General features: G+C 44.9%; 1 protein-coding gene across 4 annotated transcripts in view; it reads left to right on the top strand.

Annotated features, from left to right (window-relative positions):
- Positions 1 to 17,970, top strand: part of NCKAP1 (NCK associated protein 1) — a 74,750-nt gene that overhangs the window by 43,624 nt on the left and 13,156 nt on the right. For all 4 annotated transcript variants that reach the window (XM_029071630.2, XM_029071629.2, XM_029071628.2 and 1 more), the window contains 10 exons: positions 763 to 844; positions 1,645 to 1,703; positions 3,289 to 3,434; positions 3,901 to 4,033; positions 5,772 to 5,891; positions 8,299 to 8,438; positions 9,071 to 9,202; positions 12,750 to 12,968; positions 13,169 to 13,299; positions 14,151 to 14,248. In XM_029071630.2, the coding sequence (XP_028927463.1) occupies positions 763 to 844; positions 1,645 to 1,703; positions 3,289 to 3,434; positions 3,901 to 4,033; positions 5,772 to 5,891; positions 8,299 to 8,438; positions 9,071 to 9,202; positions 12,750 to 12,968; positions 13,169 to 13,299; positions 14,151 to 14,248 (1,260 nt within the window). The remainder of the gene's footprint in view (positions 1 to 762; positions 845 to 1,644; positions 1,704 to 3,288; positions 3,435 to 3,900; positions 4,034 to 5,771; positions 5,892 to 8,298; positions 8,439 to 9,070; positions 9,203 to 12,749; positions 12,969 to 13,168; positions 13,300 to 14,150; positions 14,249 to 17,970) is intronic.

Genomic DNA, 17,970 nt, shown 5'->3' with positions numbered 1-17,970 from the left:
TTGTCCCCAGCTCACACGGCCTGTTCTGACCAGCCCTTCCACCCAACAGCGGAGGACCCGCCGTCGCGTAGCCCCAAGAGCTACGTCCCCCGTTTCATTCCTAGGTCCAGCAGAACGGGCCCAATGCGTTTTAATCTCAGCGAGGTGCGCTAGATGGCGCCCACATCTTAACCCTACTAAACTTTCTCCGCTAAAACCGTGAAATCTTGCCCTCTTACAAACCCAACTGTTGTCTTGGACACCCTTTGGCTCCCTTTGTGGCTCTCAGTGGCCTCATCCTATGGCCGCCTGGAATGATGGCGAATTCCTCAGCCGTAAGAAAGCTCGTGTCCGTTATGACAGTGTGTTCCTTGTGCTAACTCGTATTTTTTTTTTTCCACCCCCTGCTAGCAAAATGGTATAATGCATGGGTAAAACCCCAGAGCGATAAGTAATTGATACTTGTCTAAATTCCGCTGTGATGGGTCTCAGGGCCTTGGGAAAAAAAAAAGATACGTTTAGCCTGACGAGTCCCAACCTCGCGGTAAGGTCATTAAGTTAAAATCGCCGTGCTCGATAGTGGTGCCGTGTTGTCAGAAAGATAAAAATGGCTCTTCGGCCGCACTCATTTTTAAGGGGATTAAGGCGGGCTCGCACGGGGCGGAACTTGTGGTCGATCCGCCAGAATCAGACGCCACCCACCCGGCTACCCGGGTTCGGAATTTACACGCCCTCGGAGAGAAGAGCAGGTCAAACAGGTTGTCTTTTTGATTTCTGTATCAGAATCTTTCAGTGTGCCCTGAAGATGAATCCATCATCATGTCCTCCTTTGTAAACACTATGACCTCGCTAAGTGTAAAACAAGGTAAGAGTCTGAGATTTTTAAGATTGCTTTTCTAGTCCCATTCTCTCTTGGGTAAAGTAGTCAGTTCTAAAATGGCAGTGTGTTCAGTCGGCCGATCAGTGGCATTTATTGAGTGCTTACTGTGTACAGAGCACTTGAGAGAGAACAGTACAGAAGAGTTGAGCGTACGGTCTAGAGCTAGAGATGTGTTATTCTATTTAAGTTGTATTTAGGTACGTTTTATGAAAATGCAAAGTAGAGATTGAAGCTCTTTATTGTAATTAGCAAGAGAAACCAAAGACTTACCTAGTGTAGTGTGCAAGAAAGCAGGATTTGGCATCAAATCTAACCTCCCTGCCGGGTTCTCTTGGTCTTATTTAGCTTCAGTGCCCACTAGAGAATTCATTCATTCAGTCAGTCGTATTTATTGAGCGCTTACTATGTGCAGAACACTTGTACTGAGTGCTTGGAATGTACAGTTCGGCAACAGATAGAGACGATCCCTGCCCAACGACGAGCTCACAGAATTCTCTCCTGTACTCTGAAAAAAATAAGATGAAAGGGGATCAAGGAAGGAAGATGGGATGTTAATAGAAGAGCCCAGAGTATCAATTTGCATTAGGTTCGCCCCGAGTTGGTAGCTTGTATCATATTTCAGTTGGCTCTTGTGAGGTTCGTTTGTGTGTCTCTGGAAATCCTGTAGGAAGGCTCCGTATCTCTCTGTCACAAGATTTAAGATTTGGTCTCCTAGAGCTTTAGAGCGGTATTATCAAATTTCTATAAACCGGTGAATTTACTTTGTGTTTTTCTTCTTTATGTAGTTGAAGATGGGGAAGTATTTGATTTCCGCGGAATGAGATTAGATTGGTTTAGGTTGCAGGTAAGTGATCTACATATTTTATCTTTTTGAATTAAGATTTTTGGATGAATTTCTCATACTGCGTGAGGGAAAGATAAGTAAGCTCTGTCCAGTTCATTTTGTAACATCAGTACTACTGTGACTAACACCTACACCTACAAATAATAATAATCATTATTATCATCGTGATATTTAAGTGCTTACAATGTGCCAAGCACTGTTCTAAGCCCTGGGATAGATACAAATGAATCAGGTCAGATGCCGTCCCTCTCTCACGTGGGGCTCACAGTCTAACTAGGGGGGAGGAAGATTGTAGCTCCAACTGACACCTGAAACCCGAAATAGATGTTTTGTAAGCATTTATAGCTACTTCCAAATTGGGAGAGCTGCACCTGTTAAAGGAAAATGAGACACGATATCCAAGGTATCATATCCCAGTGAAGCAGGGAAATGACTGTTATTCCTTAGCAATGAATCATATTTACTGAGCGCTCACTGTACGCAGAGCACTTTACTGAGCACTTGGGAGAGTAGAGTATAGCAATAAAACAGACACATTCCCTGCCCACAACGAGGTCTAGAGAGGGAGACAGATTTTAATGTGAATAAATGACGGATATGTACATGGGTGCTGTGGGCCTGGGAGAGGGGGATGAACAGAGGGAGCAAGTCAGGGCGACGCAGAAGGGAGTGGGAGAAGAGGAAAGGAGGGCGCAGTCAGGGAAGGCCTCTTGGAGGAGATGGGCCTTCAGTAAGGCTTCCAACAGTGGAAGAGTAGTCTGCCGGCTGTGAAGAGGGAGGGCGTTCCAGGCCAGAGGCAGGACGTGAGTGAGAGGTCAGCGGCGAGGTAGACGAGATCGAGGTAAAGTAGGAGTTTGTAGGATAAGCGGTACCATTCGGGGTCTATCCCAGCGGTCCGTCCAGCCGAAAATTCTCTGGCCGGAGCAACAGAGTGCTTAGGGGAAATTTCCGGGGAGTCTTCCTGGCTAACAAAATCGCGTCGAGAACGTTAAAATTACCCAGCTGTGGGAAATGGTCCTTGGCGTGCCGGTGGATTGTCCTGGGGCAGAGTAAAGAAAATGTTTCTGATAAGAAATATCTCTAAGAAAAAGCCTGGCTTTTTTCAACTCTGCTAAATGTTAAAAGTTAGGATTGGAATAAATGTGTCCCTCTGGCTCTCTCATTTTGCTAAACATCTCCTGGCAAAGGCCAGTATAGGCTTAAAAGTGGAACAGTGGACCGAAAACAGTTTAGATATGGCTGTATTTATCACTGAACCTTTGTCGGTTTGTTTTCTCTCAGGCGTACACCAGGCCAGTATAGGCTTAAAAGTGCAAAACCAGTTTAGATATGGCTGTATTTATCACTGAACCTTTGTCGGTTTGTTTTCTCTCAGGCGTACACCAGGCCAGTATAGGCTTAAAAGTGGAACAGTGGACCAAAACCAGTTTAGATATGGCTGTATTTATCACTGAACCTTTGTCGGTTTGTTTTCTCTCAGGCGTACACCAGGCCAGTATAGGCTTAAAAGTGGAACAGTGGACCAAAAACAGTTTAGATATGGCTGTATTTATCACTGAACCTTTGTCGGTTTGTTTCCTCTCAGGCGTACACCAGCGTGTCTAAGGCTTCTCTTGGCCTTGCCGATCACAGGGAACTCGGGAAGATGATGAACACGATCATTTTCCACACAAAAATGGTAGATTCCTTGGTGGAGATGTTGGTGGAAACATCAGATCTTTCCATATTTTGGTATGTCGCTAATTAGATTGTAGTATCTAGCAAATTAATTTCAAATGCTTTTAGCGATCCTGAAGCACCCATTTTGTAAAGCCCAATAAGAAGGAACCATCTAGCTATCTTATTTCTGACTCTTTGTGTTTTCCACTGATTTTTTTTTTTTTTAACCAAGTCGTGGTTGTTTTTGGAAGTGTTGCTTTTGTTTGTGTTCACTGTTGAACCCAGTCTTTGCTCCATGGTATTTTCGCCTTAAACAAAATTGCAGTCCAAGGTCAGTGCGATTTGCCTCGCTTGCTTACGTGTTAGCCCAGCCGTTGGTCAGGTCACTTCACCGCTCAATGTCACCCAGTTATACGAATCATCAGTCAACTAAAGTGAATCGAAAGGGGCTTAGCAGCTCATAATTTGTAATCCTTGTTTCCAGCAACAGCTGTCATACGGATTCAGAAATGAGACTTTTGTTTGTTTCCCCATGTAGTTTTTACAGCCGGGCTTTTGAGAAGATGTTTCAGCAGTGCTTGGAGCTTCCCTCTCAGTCAAGATATTCCATCGCGTTCCCGCTGCTCTGCACTCATTTCATGAGTTGTACTCACGAGCTGTGTCCAGAAGAGGTAATTTCTAGGCAAAGTTAACGTAGTGTGTTTAGACGATTAATTGTAATATTACGATTTCAAACTCTGAGTGTGCCTGTATCCAAAGCTACCCAAATATTTTTCCCTCTTGAGATTCTGTTTATGTTCATTCACGCTAAAATAAGTAGAAATTGATTGCGAGCCTCCTTTGGAATGCCCTCTGAAAGAAAAATAATGCCCTAATCAATCATCAAGATTCTTGCTTGAATTTAAGCGTCCAGATCGTTTCTGTTTGGTAGAGTTAAATGCAGAGGCACAAACTATTGTGGGATTGTCCTCACAGATTTATTTTCTAACCACGCAATTAATACTTACCTGCTTCTCTCTTGCACTGATGTGGGTCAGAGGTGGGAATGGTGAGGGAGCTGGAGTGCGGGACAGGGATGCCTTTTCAAATTGCCCGATAATGATAAAGTAATAATAACTGTATTTGCTAAATGATTACTATGTGTCGGGCACTGTCCTAAGCGCGGGGGTGGACACAAAGTATTCGGGTTGGACACAGTCCCTGTCCCAGCCAGGGCTCACGATCTAAATCCCCGTTTTACAGTTGAGGGAACTGAGGCCCAGAGAAGTGAAGTGAGTTGCCCAGTGTCACACAGCAGGCGAGTGCTGGGGCTGGGATTAAAACCCAGGTCCTCTGACTCCCAGGCCTGTGCTCTGTCCACTAGGTCACAGTGCTGGCAGTTTGGCTCAGTTGTCTTTATTGAGCCCTTACTGGGTGTAGAAAACTGGATTAAGCAGTTGGGAGAGTGCAGCACAACAGTATAACGGACAGTGGTAGTGAATGCTTATTTTGTGCAGAGCACTGGACTGAGCACTGGGATGAGTACAGTGCAGTGGAGCCGGTTACCCCATGTCAGCACACGCACCTTTTCGCATTTCACTCCGTCGATCTGCTCAGTAAGTTTGCAGCGGGCAGTATGGAAACCGGACCTGAAGTGAGGTGGAAATGCACTTGAAAATTTAGGAGGGAAAAACCGATAATCAGCTCAAAATTGCTTGTATGGTGTTTTGCCTAAATCTGCTGTTTTCGGCCCGGTAGAGAAGCAGCGTGGCCTAGTGGAAAAAGCCCGGGCCTGGGAGTCAGAGCACCTGGGTTCTAATCCCGACCCTACCACTTGTCTGCTGCCTGACCTGGGACAATTGGCTCAGCTTCTCTGGGCCTTGGTTACCTCATCTGTAGAAATGGGGATTAAGAGTGTGAGCCCCATGTGGGACGTGGATTGGGTCCGAACCAATTATCTTGTTTCTACCGTAGCACTCAGTTCATTGTCTGGCATGTAGTAAGCGCTTCACAGATAACAGTAAAGGCACAGCCTCAATGAGTATAGCCTGTCCTGGTTAAACTCTGCCTGATCCCAGGTGCTCTTCGTAAGAAAATATTCAGGAGCTGTAAGTAGTAGTAAGTAGTAGGACTGAATCCCCACTTTCACAGAGGAGGAATTTTAGGCACAGAGAAGTCAAGTGACTAGCCCAAGGTCCCCCAGCAGTTAGCGGGCGTCATGGACAGATATTCAGAACGTCTTATTTCTCACCTGAGTTTTTTGGGGGAAAATCAACCTAATTCCCCTGTGTCCTTCCAAATGGCCGGGCACCGTACCAGCGAAGCCGTAGCGGCATTTTCCTCATTCATTAGGAATCTTGGTTGTGCCATATGTCTTTGTTTAGGAATGATTCATTTTCACCCCTTTTTCCGCCCCCCGTTCTGTAACAGAGACATCATATTGGAGATCGGAGCCTTTCGTTGTGTAACATGTTCTTGGACGAGATGGCCAAGCAAGCCCGAAATCTGATCACCGATATTTGCACCGAGCAGTGCACCCTGAGCGACCAGGTGAGAGAATGTTTTCCTCCGTTAAAAAGGAAGAGGATTTACTCGACGGATGTAATTTCAACTGTGCCAACTGCTTTTGGCCTGGCAACAGTTCAGGGGAGGTAAAAATGTATTCGTTTCATTTGGGCAGGCCGATCCTGTTCTAAAATGCCGTGATTTTCTTCTTTATGCCCTTTTTATGCACACCACCATACTGTAGACATTATTCACTTTATAAAGTGTTATTAATTAAATTAGTGAACTCCCCACTGAACAGATAACAGATTCTGCCATTCACTCCTTTATAGACTTTTTAGTTGCAACGAAGCACGTGTGGTTGACGTTTAAAAGAGCCGGACCCATTTGAGCGGGGAGTTGTTCTGAATTTGAATTCTAAATCGACAGAGCATTGCGTAGTGGGGCAGGCCTGAACTTTGTGGGCAAGAGGGTTTAGAAGGGAAAGTAATATCCACATTCCGTGTGGAATTGAAAAAAATCCATGTGGAATCGATTACTCCCACAAAGCTTATTTTTGAAAGAATGGAAATGCTAGTAATTGGATTTGTGGTTCAGGGTGATGAAGGAAAATGGAGACTATTCTATAGTTGTTGGCATGTGCAGAGATTGTAAAATCCATTTGCAAGCCGTGTTCTGCTTTTCCAGGTTTGTAGCTTGAGTGCAGAAACAGACCTGCGTTGTGATCTTGAAAAGGGTCCCCTAGCCTCCTTCTGCCTCAGTTTCCTCCTCTGTAAATGGTAGAGTAATACCAGCTTCTCTACCTCGGGAGGACGTTATGAGAAAGAAGTCATTGATACAAAAGTGCTGGGGGAAGATCAAAGAGCCATAAAAGTTCAAGATATAATTTTTCTGACTTTTGGTGGAGTATCAGGATGTTGCTCGGGAACAGGGTAGGGCCCACATTCAGCGACCACTTGGATCTGAATCTCTCACCACTTCATCCTACCCAAAGCCACGTCTCTTCATTCATCCGATGTACTTCCTGGTAATCTGTGAATCACAACAACTTTGCCTAGAGGCAGAGTTTGGTTCATGGAGAGAATGACCAAGCCCTGGTAAATGCCACATTTAGCAAAGGCAGGTCAAGTCAGTCAACCAGTGGTATTTATTGAGTGCGTGCCATGTGCGGAGCGCTGTACTAAGCGCTTGGGAAAGTACAGGGTGACGGGATTGGTAGGTGCAGGCCTGCCCACAAGGCACTTAAAGTCTTCAGTACTGACACAGATTAGAGAAAGGGGCAGTTGTAGAGTATAAGAACACTTCAGTAAGTATTGTGGGGTTGGGGTCAGCATCAGAGTGCTCTAAGCGGGTACCCAGCCGAGTTCATAGTCGAGAGGAGGGCAGATAGAGGAGTTTCTTAGCCTGGGAAGCCTCTTGGAGGAGATGTGATTTTAGGTGGGTTTTGAAAGCGGCGAGAGCGGTGTGCTGTCGACTATGAAGCCAGGAGAGAGTAGTATTGAGGGACCTTTCCTCACAACCAGCTCTGACGGAGAGTAAGCCTTTTCTACAGCTGAAGCGTCCTGACCTTCAGCCCCAGCATAATTAAGGGCGTGGCGTGAATACGGAAATCGAACGAGGTGGAGTTAAAGGAAATGGTGGCGATTAAAATTCGAGCAGGTTTTTATGGTGACCGGGAAGCCCGATGAGAGTAGTCGTCATGAAGGGATGAGAGGAATCGAGGTCGTAGTGGAGGTCAACTTGGAAAATAAAGTTGATTTCTTGGTTTTTTTTCTTGTGTGTGTTTCTATACACGTTCATTCAGCACCCTCTGTAGTTTTTTGTGTTGTACTGAGTTTGCCTGTTAAGTATTCTCTCTGAAATCATAGGTGTTTCTGTAACAAATGGAACTATAGGTTTATGCAACCAATTTGGGCTTACTTTGGTTAAATTTGGGCTTGTGCTTTGCCCAGTATTTTCCACGTAGTAGCTCTACTATTAACGAGTGAATGAAATTTTTCAGTGTGCGAGCAAATTCAGTCTCATAGGATGGGAGAGAAATTGGTTTATATAGAATAAATTGATTTTCCTGCTTGCCTTTATAAACCACGTCAGAATATCCTCCAATATTTGTTTTTTGCATTGATGTTTTAGGCTTTAATTAACCAATCAGTAGTATTTATTGAGCACCTACTATGTTCACAGCAGTGTATAAGGGACCGGGAGGGTACAATAGACAGCTAGATAGCTGCCCTCAGGGAGTTTACAAAATCATTCCAAATGTGCTTTCACATTTTTCTTTCATTGTTCCTCAGTTGTCCGGTTGTGGAGGCGCAAAACAGAAATGACTTTCCCGCATTTGCTTTGTCAGTTTCATCTGTAGCAAGCATTTCCTCTTCTGCAGAAGGCTACCGAAGCCACCGAACTTTATTGGTTGTGAAGGGTGTTTTTTTTTTCCTTTCCTCTTCTGTAGTTGTTGCCAAAGCACTGTGCCAAAACGATCAGTCAAGCCGTAAACAAAAAGTCAAAAAAACAGACCGGAAAGAAAGGAGAACCTGAAAGGGAGAAACCGGGAGTCGAAAGCATGAGGAAAAACAGGCTGGTGGTGACCAAGTAAGACAAAGGGTTCTGTGTCTTTTGGGCAAGAGACAGGGTAATGCCTTCAGTAATGAGGAATTGCCATAGTTGTGGAATTCTGCAGTTCCTTTATATTCAGAGAAGCTGGACATACGTTAGAAACTTCCCCAGAGTAGTAAAAGTCGGGGGTATTGGGAAGATAGAAGCCGTGGTCTCTCGCGCCGGTTTCCAAATAGCGAAACCTTATATGTTTTTCCCAGTTCCGTCATCTTAGACCATTTGATATATATCTTTCTCTCCAGCCTCCCAATATAATGCTTGTTAGGAAGAGGACTCTGGCATCTAAATATGTACTTTAGTTAATGAACCATATTTCATGTCGTTCCTTCCTGATGCTTTCTTCAGTTGATACAGATTGGGATTAATAAAGTGAGGTTTTCAAACAACTGTAATATGCCACTGTCTTAAGATCCTTCTATTTCAGATGCTCTTGCATCGGAGATATGCTAAGTGGATTTTTATTATGACTAGCCATTCTTAGCTGAGGAAGGCCCTTTTTTTTAAAAAAAAAAAGTCTTCATATGTCTAAGGGGTAACTTTTTCCACTCACCTCCAGCAGATTTTATTTTTCTAATCTTTTATTAATCTTGTTGCTTTTTTTTTTTTAGCCTTGATAAACTGCACACCGCACTTTCTGAACTCTGTTTCTCTATCAATTATGCACCCAACATGGTGGTTTGGGAACACACTTTTACCCCAAGAGAGTACCTGACTTCTCATCTGGAAATCCGCTTCACCAAGTAAGAGAGCCTGTAAACTCACCCTGCCTTTTCGAAACAGATTGGTGTTTCCATACTCATTCAATAGAACACGTTTCTTGCCAGAGGCACAACTTGTGAGGAAATATTGCAATACTGAATATTTCCTGGACTATCAAAATACTCAGAAATGTCATATTTTATTTAAAACACAACGTTTGTGATCTGAAGATTCTTTAGCTCTGCCCAGGTCTCCTAACATTCCAGTAAAGCACTGCAAAGCTGGTAAATATGGTCATGAACCAAGAGATTTAAATGTCAGGTTCCCTTGTAAACTCATCCCACTGTTTTTGACCAAACTTTTGCAACTCCAAAATGGAGAAAGGCCTATTTCACAGGGAATTCAGGATAGCAGAAAGGGAAGCAGAGGAAAAGAAAAATTGCTTTCTTCTTCCACTTCTAAAAGAGCTTTTACTTTTCCACAATAGCTAGCAATATATTGGAGAAGTTATTACAGTACCACAAGGACTGTTAGATTTGGAGTTTTTCCAAGAAATTGAGGCTGGGTATTTTCCTCTGAAACTAAAGAACAGTGAGTTTGGATCACTCCCTCAGTCCATGGTACTTCCTGGATGCTTACTGCGTGGACAACACTACTAAGTGCTAGGGAGAATGCGATACAACGGAGTTAAGGTGACTTGTCCGGGAGGCCCGGCGTAATTTCCGGGTGACTTGGTGTTGGTGAAATCTATTGCAGCTTAAGGAATGCTGGAAAATATATGGCTGAGCCCCAAAGCCCTTATGTGTATCCTTAAGACATTTACAGGAAACCCAATATCCTGCAACTCCCAGAGCTAGGAAGCTGCAGCGTATCCTACTCTCTAGAGGCATCAGTACCTACTATTTGAAAACAGTTAACTCTTCGTGAAACCCCTCTGATGCTGTAGAATCTGTTGGCATCCATATGAACCTTTTTTTTTTGAGGGACTGGTAATAACTAGCAGAAAGCTGTAAAGCGGTTTGAAGAGGATGGGAATGGACCCTAAATAGCCAGTCCTATGAAGTAAAAGGATAACTTTAAAAAATCTGTCTCCTGTGTTTCTGCACTTGATCACACTTATGTCAACGTTTGGATGTAATTGGAAAGATAGAGATTGCTTCGGTGCACACTCTGACCAGCGAGTGTGTTAATGTCCGAAAATATATGTCGTCTTGGGCCCTTTTCCTGAAAAAAATAGCCTCTTAAATCAGACCTCATCTCTCTTTGGAAAGTATAATAATGTTGGTATTTGTTAAGCACTTACTATGTGCCAAGCATTGTTCTAAGCGCTGGGGTAGACACAGGGGAATCAGGTTGTCCCACATGGGGCTCACAGTCTTAATCCCCATTTTACAGATGAGGTAACTGAGGCACAGAGAAGTTAAGTGACTTGCCCACAGTCACACAGCTGACAAGTGGCCGAGCCGGGATTCGAACCCATGAACTCTGACTCCAAAGCCCGTGCTCTTTCCACAGAACCACGCTGCTTCTCTATGTGTTTACTCTTGCAAATCAAGCAGCTTATAGGCTAGTAAAAGATATTGGAGTTAGATTTGAGATTCGTGCTTTACAAATAAAACTCCCAATAAGTGGCTATCAAATCTTGCCTTATAAGAAGCTTACTATTTAGAATCTTTCAGCCTGTTCTAGTTAACATTAACTTCAACTTAAAATAAGCAACAGACGATCAGAGGCTCTTACTTTATAATCAGCGCGGAGAGTTGCGTCTTATGCTGTCGAGTCGTGTCCGACCCGTAGCGATGCCATGGACACATCTCTTCCAGAACGCCCCCACCTCCATCTGCAGTCGCTCTGGTAGCGTTTTCTGGGTAAAAATATAGAAGCGGTTTACCATTACCTCCTTCCGCGTAGTAAACCTGAGTCTCTGCCCTCGACTCTCTCCCGTGCCGTTGCCGCCCAGCACGGGTGTAGGGACATTTTATATCTTCTTAATATTTTTATATCTTCTTAATTTCCGCATCATTCATGACAGAAGTAATGTCACATTTTGAATTTGATTTCCTTGTATTTGCTGTGGAAACTAGGATTCACTAAATTTCAACCCAGAGTGTTATTTTTCTGTTGCACAAACTCTGTCGAGAGAACTGAAATTACTAGTGCTATATAAGTTATTAACTAAGTGATGGGCTTCTTAGCCCTCACTTTTCTTTGGAGGTTAATTTGACGGGTGTTTAACTTCTAAACGTAGTTCCTAAGTATTTTCATGCACTGTGGGTAGTTTTACGTGGAAGTTTGCACGGTGTGGCACTGACCTCATTTCAGAGGCCAGGTTGGGGCTCCTTCTTGAGGAAACCCTAGAACTCCCTTGCTCCTCCTGTTCAGGAGAAACACCGGGAACCTGAGGCAATTCTAGGTTTCCTCAGACATCCTCCACTGGTTCCAGTGAGTAGGAGTGAATTGGCAAAGGCCCGAAGTGATTGGCTTTCTCCTACGTCCCCCCGCCGACCTAATGGAAATCTCGGCAAACATAGCATTCATCCAGAGTCCACTGTGTGCGATGCGCTGGATTAAGTGCCTGGGGACCCCAAAGCAGAGGTGGTGGGGCAAGCGGGGAACGGCTTAGCCCCCGAGAATTTCCCAACCGGGAGCCGTTCTGACCCATACTCGACCCAAGAGAGGTTGGCTGCAGATCATTCAAGGCCACCTGGGTTACCCCAAAGTCTCGACATCCCCCTGGCCTTTGTGGTGAATTTGAAATACCAGAAAACTGGTTGGCGTGGTGTAAAAGTCATAGGAAAAACCAGGCCGGCCAGGGGGCCTAGGTAACACAAAATCAACACTTTGATGAGCCGCCTCTTCATGCTTTACCTACTTGAGCACTTGTAAATTAGAAAACTTGAGATGGTAAAATGTTCCTATCACCGTGTGGCACCTTAATATCTCTTTTAGACCCTCTTCAGTCGGGCTCCTGCCCCCTTCACGCCGTAGAAAAGGTCCTCTCAGAGGTCACCGGTGACCTCCTTGAGGCCAAATTCAACAGCTTCTACTCCATCTTAATCCTCCCTGATCTCTCAGCTGCTTTCACACTGTCAACCACCCTCTTCTCCTGGAAACTTTATCCAACCTTGGCTTCACTGATACCGTCCTCTCCTCGTTTTCCTCCTATCTCTCTGGTCGCTCATTCTCAGGCTCTTTCGCGGTCTCCTCTGCCTCGCACCCCCTGACTGAGGGAGTCCCTCAAGGCTCAGGTCTGGGTCCCCTCCTATTCTCCTTTCACACCCACTCCCTTGGAGAACTCATAGCTCCCTTGGCTTCAACTACTCTCCCAGGCTACTCTCTACTAAGGAGTAGAGCGCTCTGCACTCCGTAAACACTCAGTGAATAAGATTGACTGACTGACTGATTGAAATAACTACATGGAGTAATTTAACGATTCAGTCAGTCGGTTGACATGACAACCATGGTAGTCTTGTACCTCCAAAGTCTTAAGTCAGTTCACCCGATGAGTTCGTGTGGGCTGTCAGTTTGATTTTGTATGATCAAGATAAGCCGTGACTCGACAAGTGTCTGCTTTTTTTCCTTTCACAGGTCAATTGTTGGGATGACTATGTATAACCAAGCCACACAAGAGATTGCAAAACCTTCAGAGCTCTTAACTAGTGTGAGAGCCTACATGACAGTGCTTCAGTCCATAGAAAACTACGTGCAAATTGACATCACGAGAGTATTTAATAATGTTCTCCTTCAGCAAACCCAACATTTAGACAGTCACGGGGAACCTACCATCACCAGCCTGTACACAAATTGGTAAGACCATAAACTGAGCGTGGCCCTCTAAATAATTTTGAGAATCGTTCTTCTGGGTGGGTGAAGTTGTCATTCCAGTACCCTTTGGTGGAAAGCTTCTTAAAAACGATTCCTCCGAAGTTGCGTTCAAATGACTTTTAGGAAAGTGTGCAGTAAAAATATTGGAATGATGACTTTTGACTGTATTCCATTATGTGCAGGTATTTGGAGACTTTGCTCAGACAAGTGAGCAATGGCCATATAGCTTACTTCCCTGCAATGAAGGCCTTTGTGAATTTGCCAACCGAAAACGAGTTGACATTCAATGCCGAAGAGTATTCTGACATATCAGGTGAGCGTCCTGTGATGTAATTTGGGATCGTGGGAGTGAGCAGATTTTCCTGTTGGATAATCTGCAAAGACTTACTAAAAATCCCATCTCTTCCAAGAGGACTTGCCTGACTAAGCCCTCATTTCCCCTATTCCCTCCCCCTCTGCGTCTCCTGTCCCCTTGGGTTTGTATGGCTTAAGCACCTGATATCCACCCCACCCTCAGCCCTGAAATTAATTTTAATTCTTTCTCCCCCAAAGACTGAAAGCTCCTTGTGGGCAAAGATTGTGTCTAACCACTCTGTTTTATTGCACTCTCCCAAATGCTTCGTACTGTACTCTGCACACGGTAAACACTCAATACATGCCATTGATTGGCAGTCCACCTGGCATTCCAAAAATCTGCTTCTCGTATTTCTTGAGGGCACTTTTCATTTATAGCAATTTTTTTTTTTTATGCCTCATGTAATGTGTTTGCAAAAGATGCATAGTTGGTCAATCTGAATTCCTGCCCTCCCTCAGTGAACCGTGTGAGAGACAGTCTCTTTATCTTGTGTCTGCCTCAGTGCGTGGCACATAATTACATTACAGCTATTCCGCCTCTGATCTTATTAGATAAAATCTCAGCTGAATTGCATCATACACTAGTATTATTCAGTAGCCACTGCACAGATTTGTGGTTTTTTTGCTGGACTAAGCCTTCCGACAGAGAAACGTTCGGCTCTTTTAGCTCCTTGAGGGGCGGAACTGTGTCTCTTCTGTTGGATGTTCTCTAGAGCCCAGCCCACAGAAGACACTCCTTTGTTGACGCTGATGATTAGGGTCCTAGTGAACCTTTTTGAAAACTTCAGTAATTTTTTTTTGTCTTCACAGAAATGAGAGCGCTGTCAGAATTGCTGGGTCCATATGGAATGAAATTTCTGAGCGAAAGCCTTATGTGGCATATTTCATCCCAGGTTGCCGAACTTAAGGTAATTCAGGCTTCCACTTGACATCTTTTAAAGCTCGAAGGCATTAGCCCATCAAATCATCTCACGACTTGGTTAAATATCATTCTCGTGAGCAGGGATCGGATCTACGGGCTTTGGAGTCAGAGGTCATGGGTTCAAACCCCAGCTCTGCCACTTGCCAGCTGTGTGACTTTGGGCAAGTCACTTAACTTCTCGGTGCCTCAGTTCCCTCATCTGTAAAATGGGGATTAAGACTGTGAGCCCCACGTGGGACAACCTGATTCCCCTGTGTCTACCCCAGCGCTTAGAACAGTGCTCGGCACATAGGAAGCGCTTAACAAATACCAACATTATTATTATTTTGCGTCGCACCCTCCTGAGCGCTCAGTACAGGGCTCTGCCCACCGTGAGCGCTCAGTAAATGCCATCGATAGATTCATTCAGGTTAGTCTGGAATTCCAGCTTGACTAGAAGTGAAGAGATCCTGCTATTGAAACTTAAGATCCCGGTTTAAATTTCTCAGTTGTCAGTTTGCAGAGTGATGGTGTCGGGAAGGTTTTCTTTGAAATGGGCCTGGCTCTACTTCCCAGCCCCCTGTTTTGCCAGTTCTTTTCTAATGTGATTTAAAATCTTCAAGGGGAAACCACTGGATCCTTTGTGGGGAAAAAAACAGCTTGCGCTGGCGTTCTCTGCCTTTAAGGGGTGACGGGAGTGTTTGATCGGGCGATGCCTTCCATCTGTTGGCCTGAACCACAGAGGACCAAACGAAGGGAGATTGAATTGCAAGAGGAAAAATCGAAGTTTAACAAGGAGAACTTGATGACAGTGCCGGTGGTTAGCATTTGGAAATGACCTCAGAGATACGGCCAAATCGCCTTTCCGGAAATTCCGAAAAGGCAGTCATTTTTCTTGAATGTTGAGCCAAGGGGCTGGCCGTCAGAGAATTCCTGAGTCCCTGAGATGAGTGAAGATGAATAGTGAGAACCGTCGACACCCAAATGTTAGCGATTGGAGGATTGATCTTTACCTCAAAAAACTCTCCAACCGTTCTCCCGGGCATTCTGTCACCTCAGAATTTTCTGATATAACTGCCAGTCTAATGATTTACACTGGCAAATGATGGAATGGAATCATATGCAGATAGTGTCTCATTTCACGAAGTCTTGCCTGCCGTGTGCATTGTAAGCTTTCCCCTCTGCAGTGCAATGTGGAAAAAAATAAAATATCGTCCATAACACACTTTTTTCCATGGGGGAAACCATTTTGGTTGTCATCTAGCTGTGAGGTATGTTGGTGCAGCGTGGCTCAGTGGAAAGAGCCTGGGCTTGGGAGTCAGAGGTCATGGGTTTGAATCCCGGCTCTGCCACTTGTCAACAGTGTGACTGTGGGCAAGTCACTTAACTGCTCTGTGCCTCAGTTCCCTCATCTGTGAAATGGGGATTAAGACTGTGAGCCTCACGTGGGACAACCTGATGACTCTGTATCTACCCCAGCGCTTAGAACGGTGCTCTGCACATAGTAAGCGCTTAACAAATACCAACATTATTATTATTATTTGATAGAAATAAATTTGGGGGGAAAAGGGCCCATGGGTTGTGTAGACTGTCTCGAACGAAATGATAATCTGGAGTTAAACTTTGAGAATCAAATTTGAACAGCTGTAGAAGAAGAGATGGCGGTGCTGTATATCCTCTCTGGATTCAAACGGTGCTTTGCTGAATGTATACCATGAGTATGGCAATCATTAATGCTTAATATGTAGTTTTCTGGCGTGCTTTTTGCCGTTTTTCCGGGGGGGTAGCTACTTTCACCCTCCTTTGTGCTCCCATTCTTCTATTCTCTTATATCTTCAACTCCTCACTAGCTCCTTCCCCCTTTCCTTTAAAAATGTCCTCGTGTCCCTTATCTTAAGAAAACCAAACAATGAGTCCTTCTATGGACTGCACCATGCAGTTTATAACTCCATCTCCCTCTTCCCATTCCCAGTGCAGCCGCCTCAGACAGATCGTCTCCACCCACGCCCTTCACAGCCTCTCCTCCGACTCCCTTCTTGACCCTCTACAGTCCTGTACACCCCCTTTACTGAGACCACTTGACCGCCTTCTCATCTGTCCTAATCCTTTTCCACCCTCAGCTGCCTCACACACTAAGGACCACTCCCTTCCGGAAGCACTGACCTTCGCTTCGTCTTTCCGATGCAGTTCTCTCTGGGCCGGCCCATCCATCAGTCAGTGGTATCTAGTGAGCGCTCAGTAGGTGCAGAGCACTGTACTGAGAACTTGGGCGACGACAGTACAACAGAGTGAGCAGACACGTTCCCCGCCCACAATGAGTTTGCAGTCTAGAGGGGGGAGACCGACATTGATATAAACAATTCGTAAAGTATAATTTAAAGATAAGTGCACCTTGACTATTGCCCAATAGTCACCTCCCTCTTTTCCGTTGCTTTGGTTTTCCTGGGGAAACTGAGGCCGAGACTTAGATAAAATAGCTTTATCTTATTTTAAATAAAATAGTGACAACAGCGGTGTCACTTTGGGATTCGTGTTTTTGGATTCTGCGTTCTGGATTCTGGTGGATTATTTTGAAGTCGTCCCTCCGTTGACATAGGTCTTGGTTCGTGATATGGCATTATCTGCGAAAACAGTGTGGCTCGGTAGCGCCTTGGGCGTTGAAATAATCTGGCGTGGAATCTTTATGCTTGAAAATCCTCTAAATGCTTTTAGATCCAGTTTAAATGAGTGGCACGTGTGCCAGAGTAATGAATACCGAACAACACTGGATCCTTTTGTGCCTTCAGGATCTCATGATGATTTCAGTTCCTTACCGAGCAGAGGGCCTCTTAGTTTCCCAGAGCAAACTTGTGTGCCAACCCGAAAAAAAAAGCCGTCTCGTCTCTAGATTGGGTGGCTGTGAATAAATTGTGCTTCAGACACAGTCAACACTTTATACATACGTGCTGCTGGCAGCGGCATTGGTGTTTATTACTTTCCTAGGAAGAAAACACCCAGTCTTCTCTCCCAGCTCAAATTCTTAGGATGTTGCACTTGGAGCGTAGCCCACTGAACCAATTACTTTCTCCTCCCTCTGCTGCCAAAAGAATTGTTTTGGCATTTTCCAGATGAGTTTTTCCTTTCAGTTCCTTTCAGGGGCCTGGGAGACGTATAGAAATCCGATAAGAAATTAAGCTCATGTGCAGATTGCCTCTAAGAACGCTTTCCCTCCACAGTCAAGAAGGGGAACATATGATTTTCCTCCAGATACTCTTGCAGATTTGATTCTGGATTAATTTAGACCTCATCGTCACCCTCCCCCGCCCTTCGTCCTCTCAGTAGAAAACCGACTACCCAAATGCCAGCTACCGTGGGTGATTGCAAGAGGAGAGGTTGTTCAGGAGAGCTAGACAATAGACACGCCGACTGCATTCGGTTATCTGAACATCGGCCGTACCGTAAGCAGGTTACGGTTGAAGCGGCTCAGCTCTCCGAGAAGCGTTACTCCGTGAATGCCCGAGGGCTTCAGAGCTCCTTACGTTCCCTTTGCGGGTTTGCTTCCTATTTTCCAGTTTCCCCATCCACAGAGCTCTCCTAAATCCCGATCCTCTTCCCACCTTCAAAGCCTTATTGACGGCACATAGCGAGGGCTTAACGAATGCCATACAAAATTGAAGTGGAGGAGCTGGGATTAGAACCCAGGTCCTCTGATTCCCAGGTCCGTGGTCTTTCCACTAGGCCATGCAGCTT

The sequence above is a fragment of the Ornithorhynchus anatinus genome, chromosome 9 (assembly GCF_004115215.2).
Source record: "Ornithorhynchus anatinus isolate Pmale09 chromosome 9, mOrnAna1.pri.v4, whole genome shotgun sequence".
Taxonomy (NCBI): domain Eukaryota; kingdom Metazoa; phylum Chordata; class Mammalia; order Monotremata; family Ornithorhynchidae; genus Ornithorhynchus; species Ornithorhynchus anatinus.
The sequence above is the reverse complement of the archived record's forward strand: the minus strand, read 5'-3'. Positions and strand labels throughout refer to the sequence as shown.